General features: G+C 43.0%; 1 protein-coding gene across 1 annotated transcript in view; it reads right to left on the reverse strand.

Annotated features, from left to right (window-relative positions):
• Positions 1–10,125: 10,125 nt before the first annotated feature.
• The window catches only part of LOC139048811 (uncharacterized), a 33,251-nt gene continuing 20,650 nt past the window's right edge, over positions 10,126–22,726 (reverse strand). The window contains exon 4 of the mRNA XM_070523581.1: positions 10,126–19,302. Within this exon, the coding sequence (XP_070379682.1) occupies positions 19,206–19,302 (97 nt within the window). The 3' untranslated portion in view covers positions 10,126–19,205. The remainder of the gene's footprint in view (positions 19,303–22,726) is intronic.

Genomic DNA, 22,726 nt, shown 5'->3' on the forward strand with positions numbered 1-22,726 from the left:
AAAGTTTGAATTACTGTCCAGCTGTACTGCCAAATATACTTGCGAATATATATATAGATATATAGAACGAGAAGGAAAAAAAAACGGGGGGGGGGCCCTATTTTTATTAGTCATATCAGAAGCCAACAAACAATGACACCAAGGACAGCATAGGGGAAATTGTACTAATTAATTGAATTAAAGAAATGAAAGAATAACTGGCCTCAGGTGGGATACGAACACACGTCTTGAGCTACTACCTGAAGTCATCGATGCTGCTGGATTCGATTGCCAAGAGCATCACACATGTAATGCTAATTAAATGGGTCCATATCCCACCTGGAGCCAGTTGTGTTTTCATCCAGTTTCATTTCCATTAATTTATTTATTCTTTAATCCAATTAATAAGTACAAGTAATTTCCCCTATGCTGTCCTTGGTGTCATTGTTGGCTTCTTATGATGTGGTTGTATATGTACACATATATATATATATAGTAACAAGGTCTATGTGAAGGTAATGATGACATTGCTTCTTTAAAACTTGCACACTGACTACATATGGCCAGCCCTTTTCTGCGTAACAAAAAAATAACGCTTCATAAAACCTGCACATATAATGTTGGCTACCAGGCACCTCTACTGCACACTGATCTGTTACTGGAATAGTGAATAATATTTAACGAATTCTTTGATTTAGTTTCATTGATTTAACCATTAGGCATGTGCAACTGTGGGTGTGCCCATTCTTGGCCAATCCTCCAAAAAGGTTATGTCCTGCTGTCGCACAAGGCTTAAAGATTCTCTGAATCTTGCTCTAGATGTGTCTGACTTTTCTGTGCACACACCTGTCATCATCAAATTGTACGCATCACCGTTCACAGTAGGACATTTAATTGACCACTTTACTTAAGGTTCACTTCACATAGACTCCAACATGTGTGGTGTATTTGCACAAGTTTTTATAGTCAAAGCATTCTTTGGCGAGTACTCTAGCCCACCACAGGAAAAGTGTAATGCCTTGTATCTGCACAAAAATGCGTAATTTCCGAAGTTAGGACATTTAACGTTATTGTAAATGTAGATGTTTGGAAGCTTTATATGCAATACGGAACAATCAAAACCAAATAAAAAACAAAAATTTAATGGATAGAATTCCCATAGGGATACATAGGGCTCCATAAAAAAATGTGGGGAAGCCTACAGTAGGTGTGGGCCTACTAAAATTTGTGAGTGCGCCAACTTGAAATTTGGGAATGGGTGAATTTAATGTGAGGGTAGACCAACTTAAATTTGGGGATGCGGGCTGGCCAATTTGAAATTAGGGGTGGGCCAAAAAAAATTTGGGGGTGAGCCAACCGAAACTGGAAGTTATGCTTATGCATAGTTAGACAACTCCAGTGGAGTTTCTGCATATGTCCTTTTTTTTTTCTAAGTCTTACAACTTGAGTGTCAACTTTTCTGTGTTACAACTTTAGTATCTAACCTTAATGGCGATTTACGCAGTGTGCTGGAGTGGTGCAGTACTAACCAGCTACAGATGAACCCGTCGAAAACAAAATTTGTTGTATTCACTTCCCACCAACGAACACTTCACTCCATTCCTCCCATTTTTCTTGGTGCCAGTCCTATGCCTGCAAGTTTTTCATTGAATTATCTTGGTGTAGAAGTTGACAGAAATCTTAAATTTATTGAACAAATAACCAACATAAAGCATATTAGTTACGGGATAAGGCTACTACTAAAAGCACAACACATATTTAAGCATCAAATATTACAATCATCATACTTTTCATTTATTCATTCCCACGTTAACTACTGCACTACTTGCTGGTGAAACACTTATGTAACCCATTTAAACACATTGCAAATCCTACAGAATCAGGCTATTGGGACAATTACATTTAGCCCGTGTAACTACGACTCCTCATATCTTTTATGAACTAATCACATTCTTACAGTCACACAACTCGTTAAACATAACCTAGGTACCTTTTTGTTCCGTCAAATCAATCGCGCACGATGCAACAGCTTGATACCACAATCTTCTCTAATCAATACTAATATTACCAGGTTTGCAATAAATAGGAACTTCATTTTACCCAAAATACATGCTAATTATGACAAGCAGAGCGTCCATTCTTCATCTACCGCATTCTGGAACACTACCATTAGATATAAAAACACTTAAAATTCACTAATTCAAGAAGCAACGAAAAGATTACATTCTGTCAAATACTGATGCCTAGTTCATACTCGCAACCATTCTTTCAGGGTGCCTTCATTTTATTTTCATTGTCATACCATTAGGTTTCTGTTTGGTGTCCTTGCCTTACATGCGAGTTATCAAATCATGCTGTGTTTGTCACGTCAGGCTGTTACTTTATTAGCTGTCAATGAGATTATGTTACAGTGCTTTTCTTCATGACATTTACGCACATGTAATTCTTCAGTCATGCAATTCATACTAAAACCTGTAAGTCTTCCATGTTAACAATTTGTTGAAACTGCTGTAATTTGTGTTCTATTATGTTTACTTTGTAAAGGAGGTCCCATTGCAGTCTCCGACTTCAGGACCTCCTTCTGTATATTAAAATGTTGTAATCTTTTTAATCACCTCAATAAAAACCGATTCTGATTCTGACTGGTTTGGGGTGCTACGTATCTTGTGACCTTACATGGACTGAGGGCCTCTGACCACCCTTCCTTAAAATAATTTTCTATAAAATAATGTACTACATAATGATGTTATATATATACATACATGTGTATATATATATATATATATATATATATATATATATATATATATATATATATATATATATATATATATATATATGTGTGTGTGTGTGTGTGTGTGTGTGTGTGTGTGTGTGTGTGTGTGTGCGCGTGTGTGTGCGCATGATTGCTTGTAGCCAGGGTGTCGCACCAGAACTGAACTGTTAATTTCAGCTGAACCTGAACTGGTATTCTGAGGTGAAAGGTGCATAGACAATGACACACATAAGAGAGATGCACGAACTAGGCGCTCGTGCGGACAGGGTCACTTCCAGTATTTTTGAAGGTAGTGGTGTTATTAAAATCCTTAGATTTGTTGACGACTTCTTAGTACTTGAAGACAGAAATTCTAGACGCAGACTTGGTAATTAGTAAAACTTTGACAGCCTTTAAGCAGATGTCATCTCCCATAGGAGCGACTCCAATACTTTTGGTCAATGCCTCGGTAAGGTTTTTAGAGCTAAAATTGTTTTTATCTACTAACCATGTCGGTGGCGGCACGAGCCTCGGGCAAACAAACCCTTCCTACTTTTTAGCTCTTTCCAGTCAAAGCATGTCAAATGCAGCATTGCCAATATGCTTCTCTTGAACATTATTAAGAAGTTCTGTCCACATTGAGCACAAGATAGTTTTCTTGAACAGATTGACCATTTAGGGGAGGCAGGCTTCCCACAGCATGTTCCTGTTTCTGTAGCAAAAAAAAAAAATTATGAGGAAGTCACGAATTCACGAACTGCACGAGGAGCAGCCTCGAGAAAAAGAAAAGGTAGCCATGATAGCACATGTATATTGCATGTTGCACAATTTGAAAAAGAATCGCTAAGCGAGCTGATGTAAAGATGGTCTTCTCTGCCCGTCAAAACTTTCTAAGCTTAGCAGGACCATGAAAGCAAGTACACCGCAGGTGGGAGTGGTGTCTGAAATAGCTTTGTCATGCGGTAGGAAATGTATGGGCCAAACTGAGGCTGAGACCGCATCACAACAAGGTTAAAAATGGCAGAGAAGGTCACCTGGCAATTCATTGGCGTCATTGTAAGTGCACGCCAAATTTTTTGCAGACGCTCTTTGGTCTTCAGAAGCCACGGCAAATGGGTAAGGTTATTAATTGAGGCAAACAGAATCACTGAAGCAGACGATTGTTGTGTGAGTGTGGCATCGGTGTCATTATCGCCAAAATGAGCTGCTTTACTCGAACACGACCGTGCACTGATGAACTGTGACAGAGTTTTGGGTATAAATAGTGCCAGTTTCTTTGAATAAGTTTTCTTGGAATGTAGGCACCTTGCGTGTGTATATTTCTCCTATATGTTTCATCTACGCACCTTTCACTTCAGAATATGCTGAACCAACGTGCCGTTTTTCATCCTAACTGAACGAATATTTTTTGTGCCATTTGAAACTAAACCGGTACTTTCTGGAAGAACTGGTTCTGCAACAGGTTCGGCCAATTTGGTTACAGCTGAAATTCTGCTAGAGCACAAGACTTCTCTTGTGTCGATTCAATGCAGCGCACAGCATTGCCTTAGGAAAGGTCATATGGCTCGCCACGGTGATCTCATTGGTTCACGCAGCTTTATGCATAATCATCTCAACTGTACACATTATCTAAACACAATGGTGCTGTTATCGTGGAGGGTACTGTCTCAACTGTACCCATTATCTAGACACGATGGTGCAGTGTCGTCATGGAAGGCACTGCTAGTGCTCAAGGTTTGCAGTGTTGAGGTACTGTAGTGCATCGGTTGCACTATCCAGCACGCATGTTGCAGTTTTTACTGTACCTCCAGTGACTGCTGCTGTTCTTACAGCATGACAAGGCTTCACAGAAATCTTCCATAGCAAAGCATGGACGGTGACAAGTAAATTAACTCCAAGAAGAAGAGCAGATTCTTCATGATAAAACTGGCGCACACAAAGAATGGACACCAGTAGCTCACCAACACGTGCTGACTTGAAACTGTTAGTTTATTTCAGGAAAAGATTGTGCATATTTACTCCCACTAACTGCAGTGAGCATGTGTAAAGCAGTCGCAGCAACAATACCACAAGGTCACATGTTATTCAAAAAAGGTGAATTCTTTGTCGATAAGAACACCGGACCGCTTACTCAGTCACGCTTGCATGCTTTCTGATGTGGAAGGCCTTTGTTATTTCGCATGTCAATTAATTCTTACGTGCAAACGGAACCACTGTCCCATAAAAAAACGGGATCACAATGGTAGCGTTTACAGTGGTCGGCTAAGTGTGAGCTACTACCTTTCCCCAGTGATTTATGATGCTCTTTAAGGCATGTAACTTAACACACCAGCCAGTTTGTTCTATGTCAACTTCGCCCCAAGTCAAAGGCTACAAGTACACCACACCTGTTTTACATTTAACGAACTCTTGAGTTTTCTTTCAAAGTAGAGATACCATTTACTTTCTGTCTTGTCGCGATGGCGGTTGGAGTGGTACAAGCACGGTGCGAGAGATGGCACGAGTGTCGCGCTGCTGCGGGGTTACTTGGGTGCGGGCAAGACAAGGCGCTCGCTCTTTGGGACGGGACAGCAAGCGGGACGGACGTGCCGTGCCGCGCATGCGCCGACCCATGCTTCTGCGAGACCGTCTCGCGTGGCCGCATTGGAATGCGCCACCGTTTGCGTGACCGTACACGCGAATGACCAGGCGTTGGGATCCAGCATGGGGCGAACCTATTCGCTCGCTATGCGGTCGCGGTGAGTCGGACTTCTAGATTAGTCGCACGCCCATCGGCATGTTTTGTGGATAGCAACTCGGCTAGCAGGCATTGATCTATGAAAGGTGCAATAAATGCCCTTGTGTCTGTTTGCACTGCTGTGTTGTCGTTCCTTCGTCCCAAGAGTAACGGAGGAGACCCCACATGTTATATAGAAAAGATGAAGATGAACACAGATTTCCGCCTAATTTACAATTAATTCTGCACTTCAATTAGGGAAGCCTATGCAGTCATGGCAGCTATGAAACATATTAGGAAAACAAAGCTACCAAAGGCCACTATACTCACAGACTCCTTAAGTGTAGTGAAAGCTTTAAGATCACTGCACAAACATAAAATGCCTATAATCAATGATCGTCATGCACTGCTGTGCACAACCTATATACCTAACCAACACACTGTAATATGCTGGGTGCCTGGGCACAGAGAGACTGAGGGAAATGTGCTAGTAGATGAAATGGCTGAAGCTGTAGCAACAAAAGCTAGGTAATCTGTGCAAAGGCGTTCCTGCCACAGACCTGAAGCCATTCCTGCTTAAAAAGCTCAGGAGCTACTGGCAACACTTGTGGAATGCCGAAACCCTGAATAAGCTCCACATTATTAAACTCCACTTAGGAGACTGGTCGTCACTGTCAGAGTCACAACAATGTGATGCATTCTTTTGCCGACTGAGAAAAGGACACATATATGGTGCCTACTATCTTTTAACTGGTACTAAGCCTCCCAACTGTGGTGGATGTGGCGAAAGGCTGACCATGCTCCACATCTTGCTGGGGGGCAGAACCTGAACGGAAAAAGCACTTTCCTGTTGCATAGCAACAGCATGTCCCCCTTCACCCGCACCAAATACATTTAGGCTCCTATGAAGCCATTGTGCAATTACCATTTGTCATTCACCACTTCATAGACTGCCCCATATACTGTTTCTCTTGGTGCTGCCTGACCGTTCCTGGCCCTTGCGCCAATAAAACCCATGCATCATCACTCCAATAAAGAGTTAATCCCCCCATGCTGTCTTTGGCAGCGCCATTCATTTCATATGCTAAACATTTTATCTGTTATAGAGTTTCTTCTGCCAAGCAAGTTCAACATGCCCAGCCACCCAGTTATTTACTAATATGGCGCAAGTGCTGTATCCTCACACATTAATAATAATGCGCAAGGATAAGCTTATGTGCTGAAAGCTCATGCTAGTCGTAGCGTATGGTCTTCTAGACTGTTCCAAGCAAGGCACTGGCACACCATCTGTTCGGCGCTCACACAATGTTAATAAAGAATTGGGTGACTGTACTGCATTGACACAACTACACATTCCTACAATTGAAATTACTAGCTGAGCAAGTTGGTAGGTGGTCAGAAGCAGAACTAAGCAGCACATATCCACATTGAACAGAAACTAGGACACTATGTCTATTGCTGCCCTTATATGCGTAGATTGCATATTGATGTCCTTAGATGGATTGTGTGCCTTGTGCATCAGTGTCCACTTCCGTGTCTCATTTTTCAAAAATTTTTGCCATGTATACATGCTGTGTAGGCGTAATCGAATACACCTTGCGTACTTGTCGATACACCACTCAGCGGCCTCGAGAAAGGCATGTCGAGCAGCTGCGCCCTCACAATCCTGCACCACCATAATTGCATAATTATTATTCTAATAGCAATTATACATGCACTCAAAGTAAATTTCCACGGCTGTCGTCAGCAACGCCACAGCGTTCTGTACGACGTTCAAGCGCGATGAGATTGCGGCCACATGCTGCACATGCTGTAGCTGAGGGAAAGCGTGCGAGGTTGAGTAGAGAAGGGTGGTTGCTTGATGCGTTGCACCTCCTCATGCGCGCAGGGTATTCCAAATTTGGAGCAGGTGCGCGTCAGTGCAGGCCTGATGCAACACCTCAGCTAAATGGCAATTTCGTGCAGCAGGTGGCAGGATTTCTTTCGCGGCACAGTTTGGCGCAATCAGCACTTCCATCACTGCACAAGTGAAATGTTTACTCGAGCATAAGGGACCTGGGGAGTCAGAGTTTTCTACTGAAATTTCTACAGGGTACACTGGCCTCGCACTCACTGCACCACTATGGAAATGACGGTTAGGTTTGTGCATGAATGTGCCCAACTTTCATGCTTGTGGCTTCAGATGTTGTTGCGGCTTTATGTACTACGCTGTAGCTGCCTTTATTGGCCTGAAGCCGTCGCATTGCTTAAATGCTAAAATCACAAAGGCTGCACGCATGCATAATCACTGCACATTATTTATAAATTACGAGGTAGTATCTTTGTGAAAACCACGAATTTGCAAAGCCACGAATTCGTTTGAAGAAGCAATGCCAAAGTTTTGAAGCAAATCTATCCCATGGTGGCTGGATTGCTGAGCCTCAGCTCCTCTAAACACTTACACCAGAGTTGCCCCTAATAATTATTGTAAGAAACCCTATGACAATGGAAACCACAAGATGTTTTGAAAGCACTTCATTTTAATTCCTCTCCAGTTTGTACAGTGTTCTGTCAGCAGCACCCAAGTTGGCAAAAAAGTGCATACAAATGCACACACAAGAAATGCCTGTTCCAGTAGTGTATTCCACAGTGGTCAATGAGCTTCAAAGAAATGTCCTCAAAAAGACAACGTGGGAACACACAACTTTGACTGAAAGCTTGGACAACTTGGATGGCAATTCTAAAGTTGGCTCCTTTGCACAGCGCATGCGCCTTACAGTGGTGGAGCAGGGAGAGAGAGAGAGAGAGTGTGTGTGTGTGTGTGTGTGTGTGCGTGTGTGTGTGTGCGTGCATGTGTGTGTGTGTGTGTGTGTGTCTGTGTGTGTGCGCATTACATTTCATTAGTCAACCTGAGCCTTCAGTCTCGGCCGTGCTCTATATGTACTTGTTTAATAAATGGAGGTCACAGGCTGAAACCATTTTGGTCCTCTTGTGCTTCTTTAGAATCACTTTTATTAGAATGATACTGCTCACAACATCCTCATGTGTTCCCTTTTCTGTCTTGCTCTCAAACATTCACACTTTCACACAAGGTGTTTCAGCACCAACTAGCCTGATCAGTTGTGATAACAGTGACTTGTGTTGTGTTGAAAAAATGTGCAAGAAAACCATGCAGGTACCCGTAGCAACTACATAGCTTTTGAAAGGTTAATTTGGCAACTTGGTGGGATACAGATAGACATAAACATATAAAAAGCAGAAAGAACACAAGACACTCCTGGCTCTAAAACACTTTGCTCCGTCAATTTTCTTAAAGTAGCCACGCTGCTGTGTAAGAAGCCAACTTTAGAATTATGCAACCAGTTCATCATTGCACTGTGTACTGCTCGATATAAATTCTCTGGTGCAGTGTGTTACACAGGAGTTGCATTTCGTACAACTACTCTAAGATCACACATAGCATTGACTTCGCGCTACATTAAAAAGAACAAAAGGTTAGACTGCTATGCTTTGTCGACGAGGGAATGTAAAATGCAAGTCTACAAGAGTATCCGCGGTTCTCTACAGGAATGCTAAAGACATGCAAAAATGGAAAAGAAAAATGCTCCAAGCATACTACAGGAAGTAAAGAATTGCACTATGCAACAGAATCATGCAAAATGTTGCAAACAATGTATAATGACTATGTTGCTGAACACCTTGCAAACATATAAAAACGATGTTTTCCTCAGCATAGGAAACATTGTTTTTTTATATCGTTTCATTAGCAAGCAAATTAAATGAAGTTTCTTGTGCTTAGAATAATTTGGTTATCGCAGATATTCTATGCATATGAAAAAGTTATTCAATATGCTTGTATGCTGATATGCTTAGGATAACTTCATTATTGTAGGTATTTTAAACATATGAAAACAAAGTTATCCTTTATAGTACTTACATCTTCATATACTTAGGATAACTGAATTATCGTAGGTATCCTAAGCATATGAAAATGACGTTGGCCTAAAGGTTGTACTTGCTGCCTAAAATAGACACCGTAGTTCCGCCAAAGCTAAAATGAGATTCTTTGCATGTGCTCACACATTGTCCATCTCAAATCTTCATCCCCACTAGCTGCCATGGCTGCTCCCATGATTACTATTTGTCACTGCCATTCTCTCATACTCAATATTGGCCTTTACCAAAAGTTATAAGAATGACTTCCACACAAGGAATGGCAGTTGGTCCTAGCGACAGATGATAGGCAAGAAAGAGGTTGAAACATGTAAAACACTTTCAGTCAGACACAGACAACAGTGTAAACGTTTTGAATTATGCAGGCAGCCAGCTTGCACTTCAGGTAAGCTCGACATAAGCTAATAAACAAAATGACATTAGCACTTGACAATTACAAATGAAAAAGAAAACGCATCAGATTAATAACGACCCAGCAAGTGCTAGGTCGAATAAACCCCTCTTGTGTCATACATCCACACATTTAGCTGCCTCAAATGAGCAAACACGAAACTGGTACCATTAATCCAGTGAGTTTACAATACACATTCATACAGCATTTATATTTACTTAGCAGGGGGCGGCAGAAAGTTAGGTGGGCGGATGAGATTAAGAAGTTTGCAGGGACAACATGGCCACAATCAGTACATGACTGGGGTAGTTGGAGAAGTATGGGAGAGGCCTTTGCCCTGCATTGGGCGTAACCAGGCTGATGATGATGATCTTTCACAGGCACCATATTGCATTTGCATCTCTTACTGAGTACGCAGAATGCTCCTTTGCTTTTGTCTTATTTCATGACACCACACTTTTGTTTTTACATCCACACATTCCAGCACTTGCAAAACACAGACTGCGAAACAGGTCGCCATTATTACATGCAGTGTTGCTTCACCTTTGGCTCGTATTGGGTTGTACTGAACCTACAGGACAGCAAAATCTCTACAAAAACAATAATTCTAAAAAAATACCTGTAATGCAGGTATAACAGCCTTGATACACTTGGGGCTCGAATGACAATCTGCAGACGCCTGAGCTGACAGAATTTGTAGGCTTTCCTGGCTATGTCTGAGCACATTGTGCATTAAAACTGCCTCAAAGCTGAGGCATGTTTCACATGATTCAGGCACACTAATCTACTGGTAAGACAGCTAGACAGAAATTCACACACTATAGTTTTAACACTCCTACAAAGTTAAAAATCAGACACTGGAGATATGTTTGAGCACTATGATGTGAGACTTTCATTGCACCAGCAAAAGAATGCAAACACGAGTGAATACAGCACTGAATAAATGCAGCTTTCCGCAAACAATGTGCAGATCTTGAGGTTGTGAACTAGCGCACGCTGTACACTCGGTAAATAGAAAGGGTTCAGATTGAAGCAAGAGCAGCTGGTACAGTAAACTCAAACCACAAGTTATTTTAAACCACGCAGGCAAAACTGTGCGACCCTAGCTAGACGGAAAGCTCTTTACTAACCACTAGCATTGACCAAATTAATACCCAGTCACATGAGCAAACTTAGTGACGCTTTCAGCAAGTGCACTTCTATATGGCGAGTGTCACTTCGGCGGCGTGCTGCTACGTGCGAAAGGAAAGCGTCTTTTGGAATTGATAGCAGTGTCAATGGCCGACCCAGCCAATGCATTGTATATTTGTTATTTTAGGTGATAATTGCAACATAATATAATCAATATTCACGAGCCAGGACAAGACGTCAAAGCTTTCAATATGGGAGTGACACGTTGCAAGTTTGGAATAGACATGTGCAAAACCTGCAAGTGTGCTTCTCCACACACCTTCTTTGACACAACCAAGATGGCAGACCTCAGGCTAGAATCGTAATTGAAGTATCTACATCAGCCAACGTTTGTTCCCCGAGCCATCCAATGTTTCAAGACGTTTATCTCAGCTTTAACATTAACAAGCACTATTAGCAGGGACATAACCATCTTGGTTAGCGAGAGTTAGCTCCATGAGAAAGGCTGCTTACAGACTTCAACATATCGTGTATTGAAGTGCTGAAGATGGCAAAGCATATGCACCTCAAAAATGAGAGGGTTTTCATCGCAACTGACAAGGGGATGTTTACAACACTCGAAACCACACACACGTACACACCAATAGTGTTTTCAAAATTAAATTTACCCTGCATTGAGCATTACTCTAGTCGTTCTTGAAGTATTGCTTTCGAGGCCACCCACTTGATTGCAGTGAAGTCACTTCGCCAACATACTCACGAGCAAGTGTGTCCTGCAGAGTGTGTCGCTAAACCTCTCCATCTAACAGCCGATGAATGACATTAATAGCGAATTGCACTTACTCAAAGTGACACTAAATGTTGCCATCCTCTGCTTACAACAGCCTCTTTTGCAGTCAAACACGATTTTAAAGATTTTAGCACTTAACATCTGTGCACCCAAAGCACAGTACATTTTTTGCATTCCACCTGTAACAGAATGCAAATGGGAATCTAACCTGCAACCTCGTGATCAGCAGCAGACTGCCACAAGCCAGCCAGTCGTAGTAATGTGTTTTTAAATGCAAAGCTACGTAGAGGAGTTACCACGCAGGCTCTTGTGCTTCATGTCGTCGTCGTGTGCCTAAGAATGAGGAGGTACAAACGTACCACAGAACTGAAAATGTTGTATGCGTTACGGACACTGCAAAGAAGATGGACAACAATGCTTCATGTTGTTCATGCTCTTTATGTTGTCTCTTTAATAACCAACGTGTTAGATTCTGAAGATCACCAACTAGTCCGACGCCACATTGTTTTAGACGCAAGTGTTCCGATTGCTAGAGAGCAGCACTAGCACAGAACAGAGAAGGACTTAAAAACCCAGGTGTAGTGAAAGGATTAAAAAGACTTGAAATTTAGCGAAAGAGTCACGCTGAATATAGTGAGGCAAACAGTTCTTAAAGTGTGAATAGGACCTTGTACAGAGGAAAGGTGTACACGCAAGTCGCTATGAAAGGTTGGGAAAGAACTCGGGTACAGCAAAAGATATTGCGCTACATTTATACAGCTTTGCTGTCTTTAATGCACACATTCAGACAAAAAGTACCTAATTGGAATATGGGAGCTGTGGCCAAACTGCATCCCAACAACCTCTAGCATGGCCTCGGAGTGAAGGAAGCAATATACTGGATCACGCAAGCACCCAAATCGGCAATGACCGCGAGATCAACACCCTCTGTTGCTTTACCCGTGGATCAGTTTCGATTGCAGCATCTGCAAATGAACATTCGATAGCATGATGGCTCTGTTACTACACCTGTTCTTGTATCTTGCATCGGCTGTGCGCGTGTCCTCATGATGCAGGCAAGTGTAGCTGTGCTATAGGCTATATCACGCTGGTGAGTGTTCAGCTGCAAATGCTGCCAATGATACTCCGAGCTATGGGTGAAGGAATCGTTCAAGAGGTGTGATCTCACTATTGGCACCGATTTGCATGCATGCACGATCCAATTTCTTCATTTCACACCGAGGTTACTTGAGAGCAGTTTGGTCACAGCGTCCATGTCCCAATTAGCTTTGTCCGTAACCATACACCTTCTGCCATACTTAATCAAAACACACTACAGGTGCTTTTTTTTCCTTCTGTGGAGGAGGGTGCTGGCAATGTCTGGTTGAGGTGCTTGACTGTGTTAGCTTAATGCATCCTCCTTTGAAAGTGTCTAATGTTTTGCTGCTTACACCCTATGTTTTGATAAAGTTAAGTTGCCAAAGAAGCATTTTCAATGAGCATCATAAATGTGATGGTAGCTGTACAAATTGCTCAAAGACGCATAGATTTGCAAAGGTTGTGAATTCCTTTGTTCTTTAAATCCTTGTATTGGGTGCCAGTTTCATGCTTTTTTTGTTTTCAGGTTTATTTTCTATTGCTCTTGCAGTACGCTGCGGAAACAACGTTAATCCTGGGGAGTGTGCAGATTATCGTGAAAAAAAAAAGAAAAAAGAATAGGCACTGCAAACTTCTTTTGTCAAGCTACAGTAACCTTGGTCTCATGTTATGCACAATCTTGTTTCTTTCACTTTTCGCTCACAGTAAAACAGAAAGATGCATTACACCCCCTTAAAGGAAACCTTTCATACACTGAATAGATGCCTTTCAATACTACATTTTTTTTTTCTTTTTGTGGTAACAGTTTACTTAGAAGAAAAAGATGAAGGCCACACTTCAATCTTTATAATTCTACTACTAATGCCTCAGCACCGGCAAACAAATTTCAAAGTCATTTTCTTTTTCTTCATATTTGGGCTACTAGGCTGTAGCAAGGGTTCTGGAAACTTGCCAAGTTATGCTTTTGGCTCCTCTAGAGTACCATGTAGTCCACATTTGCTGATTAAAAGCTACCTAGGGCACAAGCTGCCAAAATTCATATCACAGCTAGCTGGTTCAGAAACTATAGGGTCCCTTGGCCACTGACCTTAAATTTTTTTTCCACTTTTCTAGCTTGCCGAGCCTCGTCTTACAGTAAAGGATATTTTTCCATTTCAGAATCGTATTTTAGTACTGCAGTAAGTTAATACTGTTCGTTTTGTGTCCCTTTGCACTACTGGCAGGTGCTTGTTGTGCCATAATCTGTGGCTGCAGAAAATTGTGAAGGCCTCCCAAATTTTATATGTTACATCAGAACTGTGGCTACGAGGGTCTTTTTCGTGGGTTCAATTTATTGTTCACTCCAATGCCAGCCACTGAAGATGGCATGAAAGAAAAAGAATCAACTTATGACCAGCGCTCAGTGTAGACGTAGCTGCTGAATGTATAGATTAGGGGCGCTCGAAAATAATTTTTTTTTAGTTGAAAGAAATATTTAAGAAATACTAGGCCTCAAATATAAAATTCCAGATCATATCTTGCACTTCTCGAAAAGTAGAAATGGACAAAAGTGCGGCAGTTTGGGTGAGTTGGTATGCATTGACTCGTTCAGGCTTGGAGCGCAGCTCAGGAGGAGCAAAAAAGGAAGGTGGAAGGGGTTGTGAAAGGGAACCATTCCTGTTCATTACCCCTTCCACCTTCCTTTTTTCTCTTCTTGAGCTGCACTACAAGCCTTAAAAATCAGAAATGGAATCAAGCACGAAGAAGATACGCCACACAATTGAAAAATAAAAAATAATATACAATAAATTAAAGGAAACATTTAGTCCTGTATTCATGAAACAATCTCACTTGCGAGTGCTGCCTGCAAGTGCTTATTGCCACGGTAATTGCCTGTTATCACACTAATCCCTATCCCAAGTGGCGAGCACGCAAACACCAGCCAATGAAGCAACGCTCTTGTGCGAGAGAAGCGTTGTGAATACGAGTCCCTAATAACCTTTGACATGCGCAATGCTTTATGGAAGTCTATTCAATCAGTCAGGATGCAAGTGGGCAAAGTGTTGGTCTTCACAGCTGCCAGTTTGCTTATGGTGTATGGACACTTTAAGCAAAGTACAATGTTGGGCAACTTGGTGCATGGCTGTCGATGGTAGTGGCGCAAAAGATTGGGAAAGAAAAGAAACGGACAGTTGGCACTTTTTCTGTCAGTTCCTATTTTTCCTTTACTATATTTTTGCACCACTAACATCGACACTTTGAGCAGCCTGTTGAGGACGTGCAGAGACCATTTTTAATGGTATCCAGACTCAATAATCAGAGTAATACTGCACATATGATCGTAATCTAATATATTCACAGACACCAAACACCAAATTCTCAAATTGTCTACTTTGATTCAGAATGCAATATACATATTTGATTATTATGTATAACTTCAAATACTAGCAAGCTTTCACTGCACGTACCACTCGCTAAGCTTAGTATGACAACCAATAAACACAATAAATGCTGGCAAACGACTGCAGGCGATTCACGATGTAAAAAAAAAAAAAAGATGTGCACTCTTGCTGAGTGGGAGGGTCACCTTTGTGCGCTGCCTACGATTTACGGTAAATTTGTACTGTGAGCTCGATGCAGAAGGCACACATTGAGTGGAGGCAATAGCACACAAACACACGAATACTTCAGTTTTCACACACAAAGTCACTTCAGTAGCAATTTACCAGGAATGCACCAGAAGCGCGACGCGTGGCATCATTGCATGACACGATCCCACGGCAAGGAGGAGGAGACGGAGGCACAAGGTATAGGGCAGACTGCAAACAATACTGACGCATTGCACTCACTGCCACAAGTGGATGATGCAACTTTGTTCAACATCTGCCTCGCAGCTACATTGAATGCTAGCTCAACTTCACGAGGTGCCCAAGTTGGTGAAGTGTAATAGCACCACCAAACGGCATGCGCCCCAACTCCCGGTGCACAACACGCACTACTTGTCACACAAACCAACTTGGATAACATGAGGAAACAGCTACGACAACATGTAACATTTAAATGTGCTTGAGTGATGGGTAAGTTTTTTCCGAGTTTAACATCCTCAACAACACATGGGGTAAAAATAAACCTGTATCAAACAGCTCCCGATTAATTTTCACTGACTAAAGATTATTGAACGATTGACTAAGTGTAAGCATTGTTGCATTCTGTCCCCAATGGAGCGCAAATGCTGCGGCAAGGGCTCCAAGCCGTGATCTCGTGCTTAGTAGTGGAATGCCATAACCTGTGAGTCATTACGGTGAGCATAAGAGGGTTTTCAAAAGTTCAGTGACTAAACAATTTAATGTGGTATGAGCATAAATAGCCTACCTGGGCATGGTTTACGCTGACATTGCATCCACATTGCAGTACAAATAGGTTTAGGTACAGCGATGCGATTTTGCATCCGGGCTTTCTGAAATCGCGAATGGTTGTCAGCTGACAATCAAATCAAATTTACAGTTTAATGCAACATGTTAATATGGCCTGCTTTACACAGTCAAAATATCAACCCACAATATATTGCTTCGATGACTTCCTATCCATAGCAGAAAAACAATTGCGTGAGTGATATGTAGCAAAAAAAAAATCGAACATGTAAAATAAATGACATCATGACATTGGTAGACGGACCTGGTTTGGCTAGGTGAATGGGAAGAGGGCACAGAGATCATTCTTAAAACAGTGCTTATGGTGTTATCTGCGGGAGACAACATTAGCCTTTACCTTCGTGCGTGTCCCTTTCTCCAAATTACCTAGGCCTTGCACAATATCTTGATAACAGGCATGTTCTGAAGTAAACGAAATTGGGCCTATCTCTGCTTAAGATCAGACAGCGTTATACTACCATGGACAGAAAAAACAAAAAAAAAACAGATGAGAAAATTAAAGATGGAATGGTCAGACTGGCAGATGGTGCTTTAGGTTTTTATATGGCCCTATCACAGGCGTGCAATAAATCATCTCTAGTCCGAGATGAGAAAAGTGCATCTTTCTATGAAAGACACTAACGAAATTCCTGCATCCCTTGTGTTTTACATTTCCTGTCGGCACTTCTTTTGTCTCTGGTAATATGCATGAGAAACACACATCACCCTTCTGCTCTTGCACAGTGAACGTGGTCATAATCCAGTTATCACAAAACACGTCACGAGTGCTTTCAAGTACTGCTTGGTCCAACATTAGTTATCGCAGCGATTAACCAGTAAGCACTCGCAACACGACTTGTCCTGTTCTCCACTGCCTCGCACGGCAGCTTACACTGCTTTGATATGGCTATCTCACATGCTTTCCATGCTTCAAAGCAACGCTGCTGGTAACGAGCCACATTACAAATGTGCACAACAGCTTCAAAGGCTCGCACGTGCCGTGCAGCGTGAATGGCAGTTGCCATGACGAGAGGATCCAAGTGGACAATTTTTGAACCAACATTTTCTGCAAGATAGCACCTCAAAGCATTCTTCTCTGACCAGTGAGGAACCCCTACGCTGTGCCGCAAGAAAAAATAAAAATAAGATAGCGTGGATGCAAATCCTTGCTGCCAAAGCCCTCATCGGCGGATATGAAAATGGTTCGGTGCAACTCCACCGCGTGCTTCCATCGTTTCAAACTTTGAATGGATGAGCCAGGCCATTTCACAACTCCTTTTCTTGGGTAGCAGTTCGGTCCACAAAACCTGGAACACGAATAGCGCTGAACGGTGTCCAAAGTAGTTTGCGCCGAAGCATCAGCCTTGACTAGCGTAAGACTTCGTTCACACAGCCGTTGTCTTTCTCGTCCTGCCACCGCAGAAGACATGCCCGAAAGCAAAAGCCAATGCAACCGTGTTCAACAGAGCAAGAGAGAGAGAGAGAGACTGGTTGACAGAGAAAAGGAAAGTCTGCTGACCGCACCGTAACATGTCTAGCAAGCAGCTGACACCCGAACACCGGTCAGCAGTGCAGGGAAGGAAGAGAAGGGACAGAAACATGACACAGAAAGGAAGGAAAATCGTTAATCAGTCTGCACTAACAGGCAGTGCAATTAGGCGCATATAGTTACATTGTAAAAATGGGTACATACATTAATGCTGAGCCCTACTTTGGTTGAGACAAAGTAATTTGGCCTAGTTGTTAAGGACGCATTGTACACAATAATTGCCATGACAGCATTGGTCAATTAAAATTTGGGCAATTGCAGGAGTTTAATGCACCAAAGCAACACAGGAGCTATGAGAAACCCTGTTACGGAGGGCTCCAGAACAATCTTGGCTCCTTGGGACTTTTTCATGTGCACACAAAGTTTGCCAGACAAGCATTTCTGCATTCCATTCCTTTTGGAAAACGACTGTCACAGCCAGAAAACAAACTCAAGACCTCATATGTCATCAGAATGCCATAGCCAGTGAAGCAGGTTCACTTATACTTCAAGATGAATAACTGTGCTAAGCACCACAGCAAATACTATATTCACATTGCTTAAGCCAAAATCTGCAATTTCAGTCACAATGACTGAAAATCAACGGCTCGAAGATATGAGGAAAATGTGGAGGCTTTTCGAAGGAGTTGCGAAAGTTCAAGAGTCTTCTGGTCAAGTGCTTTCTGACAGGGACATACTCCGTCACCAGAGTAAGAATAGCAGCGTGCAGCAGCACCCTACATTGCAGGATGGCACTGATCAAAAAGCAAACGTCCTGAGAACGCTACTTTGGTACAAACACGCGCATCGACAGTAATTGGACAGAGTGGAACGCAGCTGTGCAAACGAAGCCTAGCACGTTAGTCCAGGCAGCATTTAGATCACGTGCTGTTCCCATTGGCTGTCTCGAGAACTACTACCTCCCAAGAAGGTTAACATACACGACCATCAACCTACTCCTATGACCAATGTGTCGTGGCCACAAGAAGTGTTCATTCAGGCATCATCACAAGGCCTGAATCCACCCTTGCATACATGCAGCCTCCCTATACTGAGTCCTCTTTCCTATCAGTCGTTTTACATCATCAGGTGATGGACACAACTGTTAAATGCACATCTCCAGCTGCTCTTCAGCACATCATGTTTCGCACCAGCTAAGCTTTCTGCAGTCTAGGTTATACTAAAAAATCCAACTTATTCACCATTGTTTAGCAATCCCTGAAACCACAGGTCAGGTTGCTCACAGCAAACACAGTCGCCACAAGCCTTTTTCTTTTTGTTCACACTGCCACAAGGCACTCGTAAATGAACTCCGCATAGTAGTAACCAAATGCGGAATCAAACTGACAAAGCACAAAGTCGAGTCTTTTAAGTTTTCATCACAGTGATGCGGAAAAACAACCACAACCCACAATACAACAGCCAAGCAGTACATTCGTTTGCCGCAGGGTCACAGGCAGCAAAACAGATCTAGGTATCAGGTCATCGCCACCCAAAAGGTTGTGCTTGGCAGCTGCTACCGGTCAGGTAAGTCCTCCTGCACTGCAATCACTGTCACAGGTGCTGCGGGAGGCTGTGATGACGTTGGCGGGGGCGATACCTCTGGTACCGTTCTGCAAGGAAAGCAGTGAATAACGACATGAATACAGTGCAGCAATGATGATTGATCGACTGACTAAGTAATGGAGTTTAGAGGCCAACTGCAGCTACATTACGGGCCTTCGGTTACCCATGGCACACTGAAAATAATCAAAGGCAGTATCTGTGACTTCTGTCGAAGAGACAACCACCAGGCATCCGTGTCGTCTGCTTAGGTGCTGTTGAAATGCCAACAACAACAAAAAAAAAAAAGACTGCACGATTACCAACCATGCGGCTTTGTCAAGATTGCTTTAGTGGTACTATACATTGCTCATTTATAACAAATCTAGCCAAAGTGAAATTTCGTTGCAGTTGGCCTTTAATATTGCAAAGCAACAGAGGCTATGCAAAATGCTGAAGTAGAAGCACTCAGGATTAATGCAGGCAAACCGGAAGTCTACCACACGTGCCTATCGGTAAATAAGCGTTTTTCCATCTGCGCCTCATCCAAATGTGGCCATGTGGCCAGGGTACAAATCCACTAATTTGCACTCAGTCACAGAACGACAAAGCCATTGAATCACTGTGACAGGTGAAAGGCAGAACGATGCTGGTGACTTCGTCTGTGCAGATATCGAATGTGTCCATGACCTTCAATGTAGTCAGTGGTATGGGCTTAAGCTGTACGGCTGTTTCATCTTCGCCCGATGAAACCCAGTCTCCCCAGACGCTCTTAAGGAATTCTTGGTCTGTGAATTCTTCGCGCACCACCATGTATTAATCAGCCTGGATGTACTGGTTGGGATGTACATCGGCAGGCACATCTCCACTTTCCTGAAGGGCTGCCCACGCAGCTACGACTTCATCAGACGGTGACCTGTCTTCATCGCTACCTTCGTTCTCGGAGTCCGAAGTCTCGGCAGCCTTTGTAGTGAACCCAGCATGGTGGTAGCAGTTCCAGATTATGGCACTTCTCGTTGCGCACCATGAAGTGGCAATCATTTGGAGTGCCATAAAGAGGTCCACTTTTGTTTCGCGGCCCAACCGCATGTTCAGAAGCAGCCTTTGAATGAGGCGCTCACGGTAGGCCCATTTGATGGTCAGGATGGCCCCTTGGTTGAGAAATTGAGTTATAGAGGTGCTGTTCAGTGGGAAAAACTTAACTGCACGTTTTCCAGCTCGGCATCCTCTACAATGTGGGCGGAACAATTGCCTAAAAGTAGACAAACCTTCTGGGCTTGCCTTCTCATGTGCCGGTTGAAGGCTCCGACCCACTCTCCGAAAAAAGCCCCTTTGAAGCAGCATGGTCTGGCACTTTTTCTGAGGACCAAAAGCAGCAACTTGTCCGAGCCTTTCATATGAACGCGCAGGAGCACAGTTATTCTCTTCTTACTGTGCTTGCCTCTGTGGCAGCACAGCCTCTTAAAAGCCACGGTCCTGGCAAGCATCATCTCGTCGAAGAGCCCAGTCTCATCGGCATTATAAATATCCAATGGTGCATAGTCTTTCAGGATGCCTGCGAGGCTGGCTGACATCCACACAGCAGCGCCGTCGCTATCCGCTGAAGTGGCTTCACCGGACAAAACTTTGCCGATGATGCTGTGGCGTGATTTGAATCTGTTCAGCCAGCCTACGCTGGCCTTAAATATATTGATTCCTAGCATGCAAGCACAATCCAGCGCTTTTTGCAGCACAATATCACCCCTAAGGGCAATTTTCTTGGCGCACGTACACATGAACCAGGTGCAAACTGCCTTGTTCAAGGCATCATGCACCGACCGAGTCACCTTCTTGTGCTTCGCTGACGTCCCTGAAGCTAGCGCTTTGGCTATGGCATCCTTGCTCTTCAATACTGTCGAAAGAGAGCTCACCGAAATTACCAAGATCTTATGCTATGACCGATTTTTTTCTGCGGCTTCGAGCAACAAAACGGGCCGTCTGTTGAACAGATCCCTCAGTCTTGTCGCTTGATCGCCCGCTTCTGGAAATCTAGAATTCGTTGCTCATAATCTGGAAGTGCTATAAGCGACTAGCCAATAGTGCGAAGCCGGAACTGGACGTACATCACTCAAGTACTACTGATTGTCGCATGAAACGAGCAAACTATTGAATTTTTATATGTGCAAGGATAAGAACCTACTGCAAGACCTTCAGAAATATTTCATGCTGCTTTTTACAGTAAAACACATCAACTTAAATTAATAAAGCATGCATCACACAAGTTACGATGCGTATTTGCTGCCCTCTTACCAGCAACACCGGGCAGATGTCGCTTAATGTGGTTGCTCGTATGGGGTACAACTTGTAGGGGATGAGCGAACGCGACAGCCACCTCAATCACTTCGCTTGTCGCTGTCACGTGCAAGTTCGCTTGCATGGGGTTTTTACTTCCAACAGCTTCCAGAGACAATGACCAAATCGCGTGCAATTGTTAGTTGTCTTGCGCATGTCGCACGAACGCCTCGTTGCATCCTACCGTAATTTGACTTAGCAACGGGTACTTTATATAGTAATTGGTGTTATACACCAGAGCCATTTTCATGAAACTTTGTACAAAAATGAATTATAAATATTATAAAAATAAAATTATTTCACACATGTTATTTGTACGAGCACTATTTTCATAACCAATATGACCCAAAATGTTTCCTCGGAGCTCAGGTGCTCCTCCAAAAGAGCGCGTTGCAATTCCATCATCAACGCGGCATGGCAGCTTTCTGTTTCGTTTACGGTGCGTCGTGGCCCAAGCAGCTCCTGTTTGTGTCTTTTTTATGCTATTAAGGTCGATGGTTTTTCAAGGCATGAAAAAACAGTTTTAGGCATTTCGATGAGCTATAGTTTAAAAAATTTTACTCCCGTCTGCTCCGTAAAAAACTTCATTAAAGTGAAAATGTGTCTGCAAAGTAGTTGATTTTGGAGGGAATTTCGATGCATTATGTTCTATGGGACATTGACGGGGAACGAAGAAATCTTCGTTGTGGCGAAAATTTCGTTGAAGTGGACTTTGTTGTGCCGGCATTCGACTGTAGCGCATCCTTGAAGAGTCCTACCCCGCTCAAAATTCAGCAATTCGTTGCCCTCAGATCTTCAAACGTGGCCGGTCAATACTTTCCAAACTTGATCAGAGCCGATGAGCAGGCTGACACTGTTTTACGTTTTATGTTTTACGTCATGATCGACAAGTGTACCAGTTCATTGGCTACCTCTCTCTCCCCAGTTTTTTGAGACAGGCGACAAAAACACTTCCATTTCAGTTTCCTCAATGTCCTGGCAAACGTGCAGACTCTTAATGGCGCTGAGCAAAACCTCCACAGCAGAAAGCTTACTCCGAAGGTGCAGCTGCCCTATTTGTCCTTTTCCGACCGCCTGATCCGTAGTGCTGCTGAATGTGTTGAGTGCTATTTGTGTTGACTTAGCACATTTCAGGCCCAGGTGTATTTACAGACAACTTGATAT

This window comes from Dermacentor albipictus, chromosome 8 (genome assembly GCF_038994185.2).
Source record: "Dermacentor albipictus isolate Rhodes 1998 colony chromosome 8, USDA_Dalb.pri_finalv2, whole genome shotgun sequence".
NCBI classification, from domain to species: Eukaryota; Metazoa; Arthropoda; class Arachnida; order Ixodida; family Ixodidae; genus Dermacentor; species Dermacentor albipictus.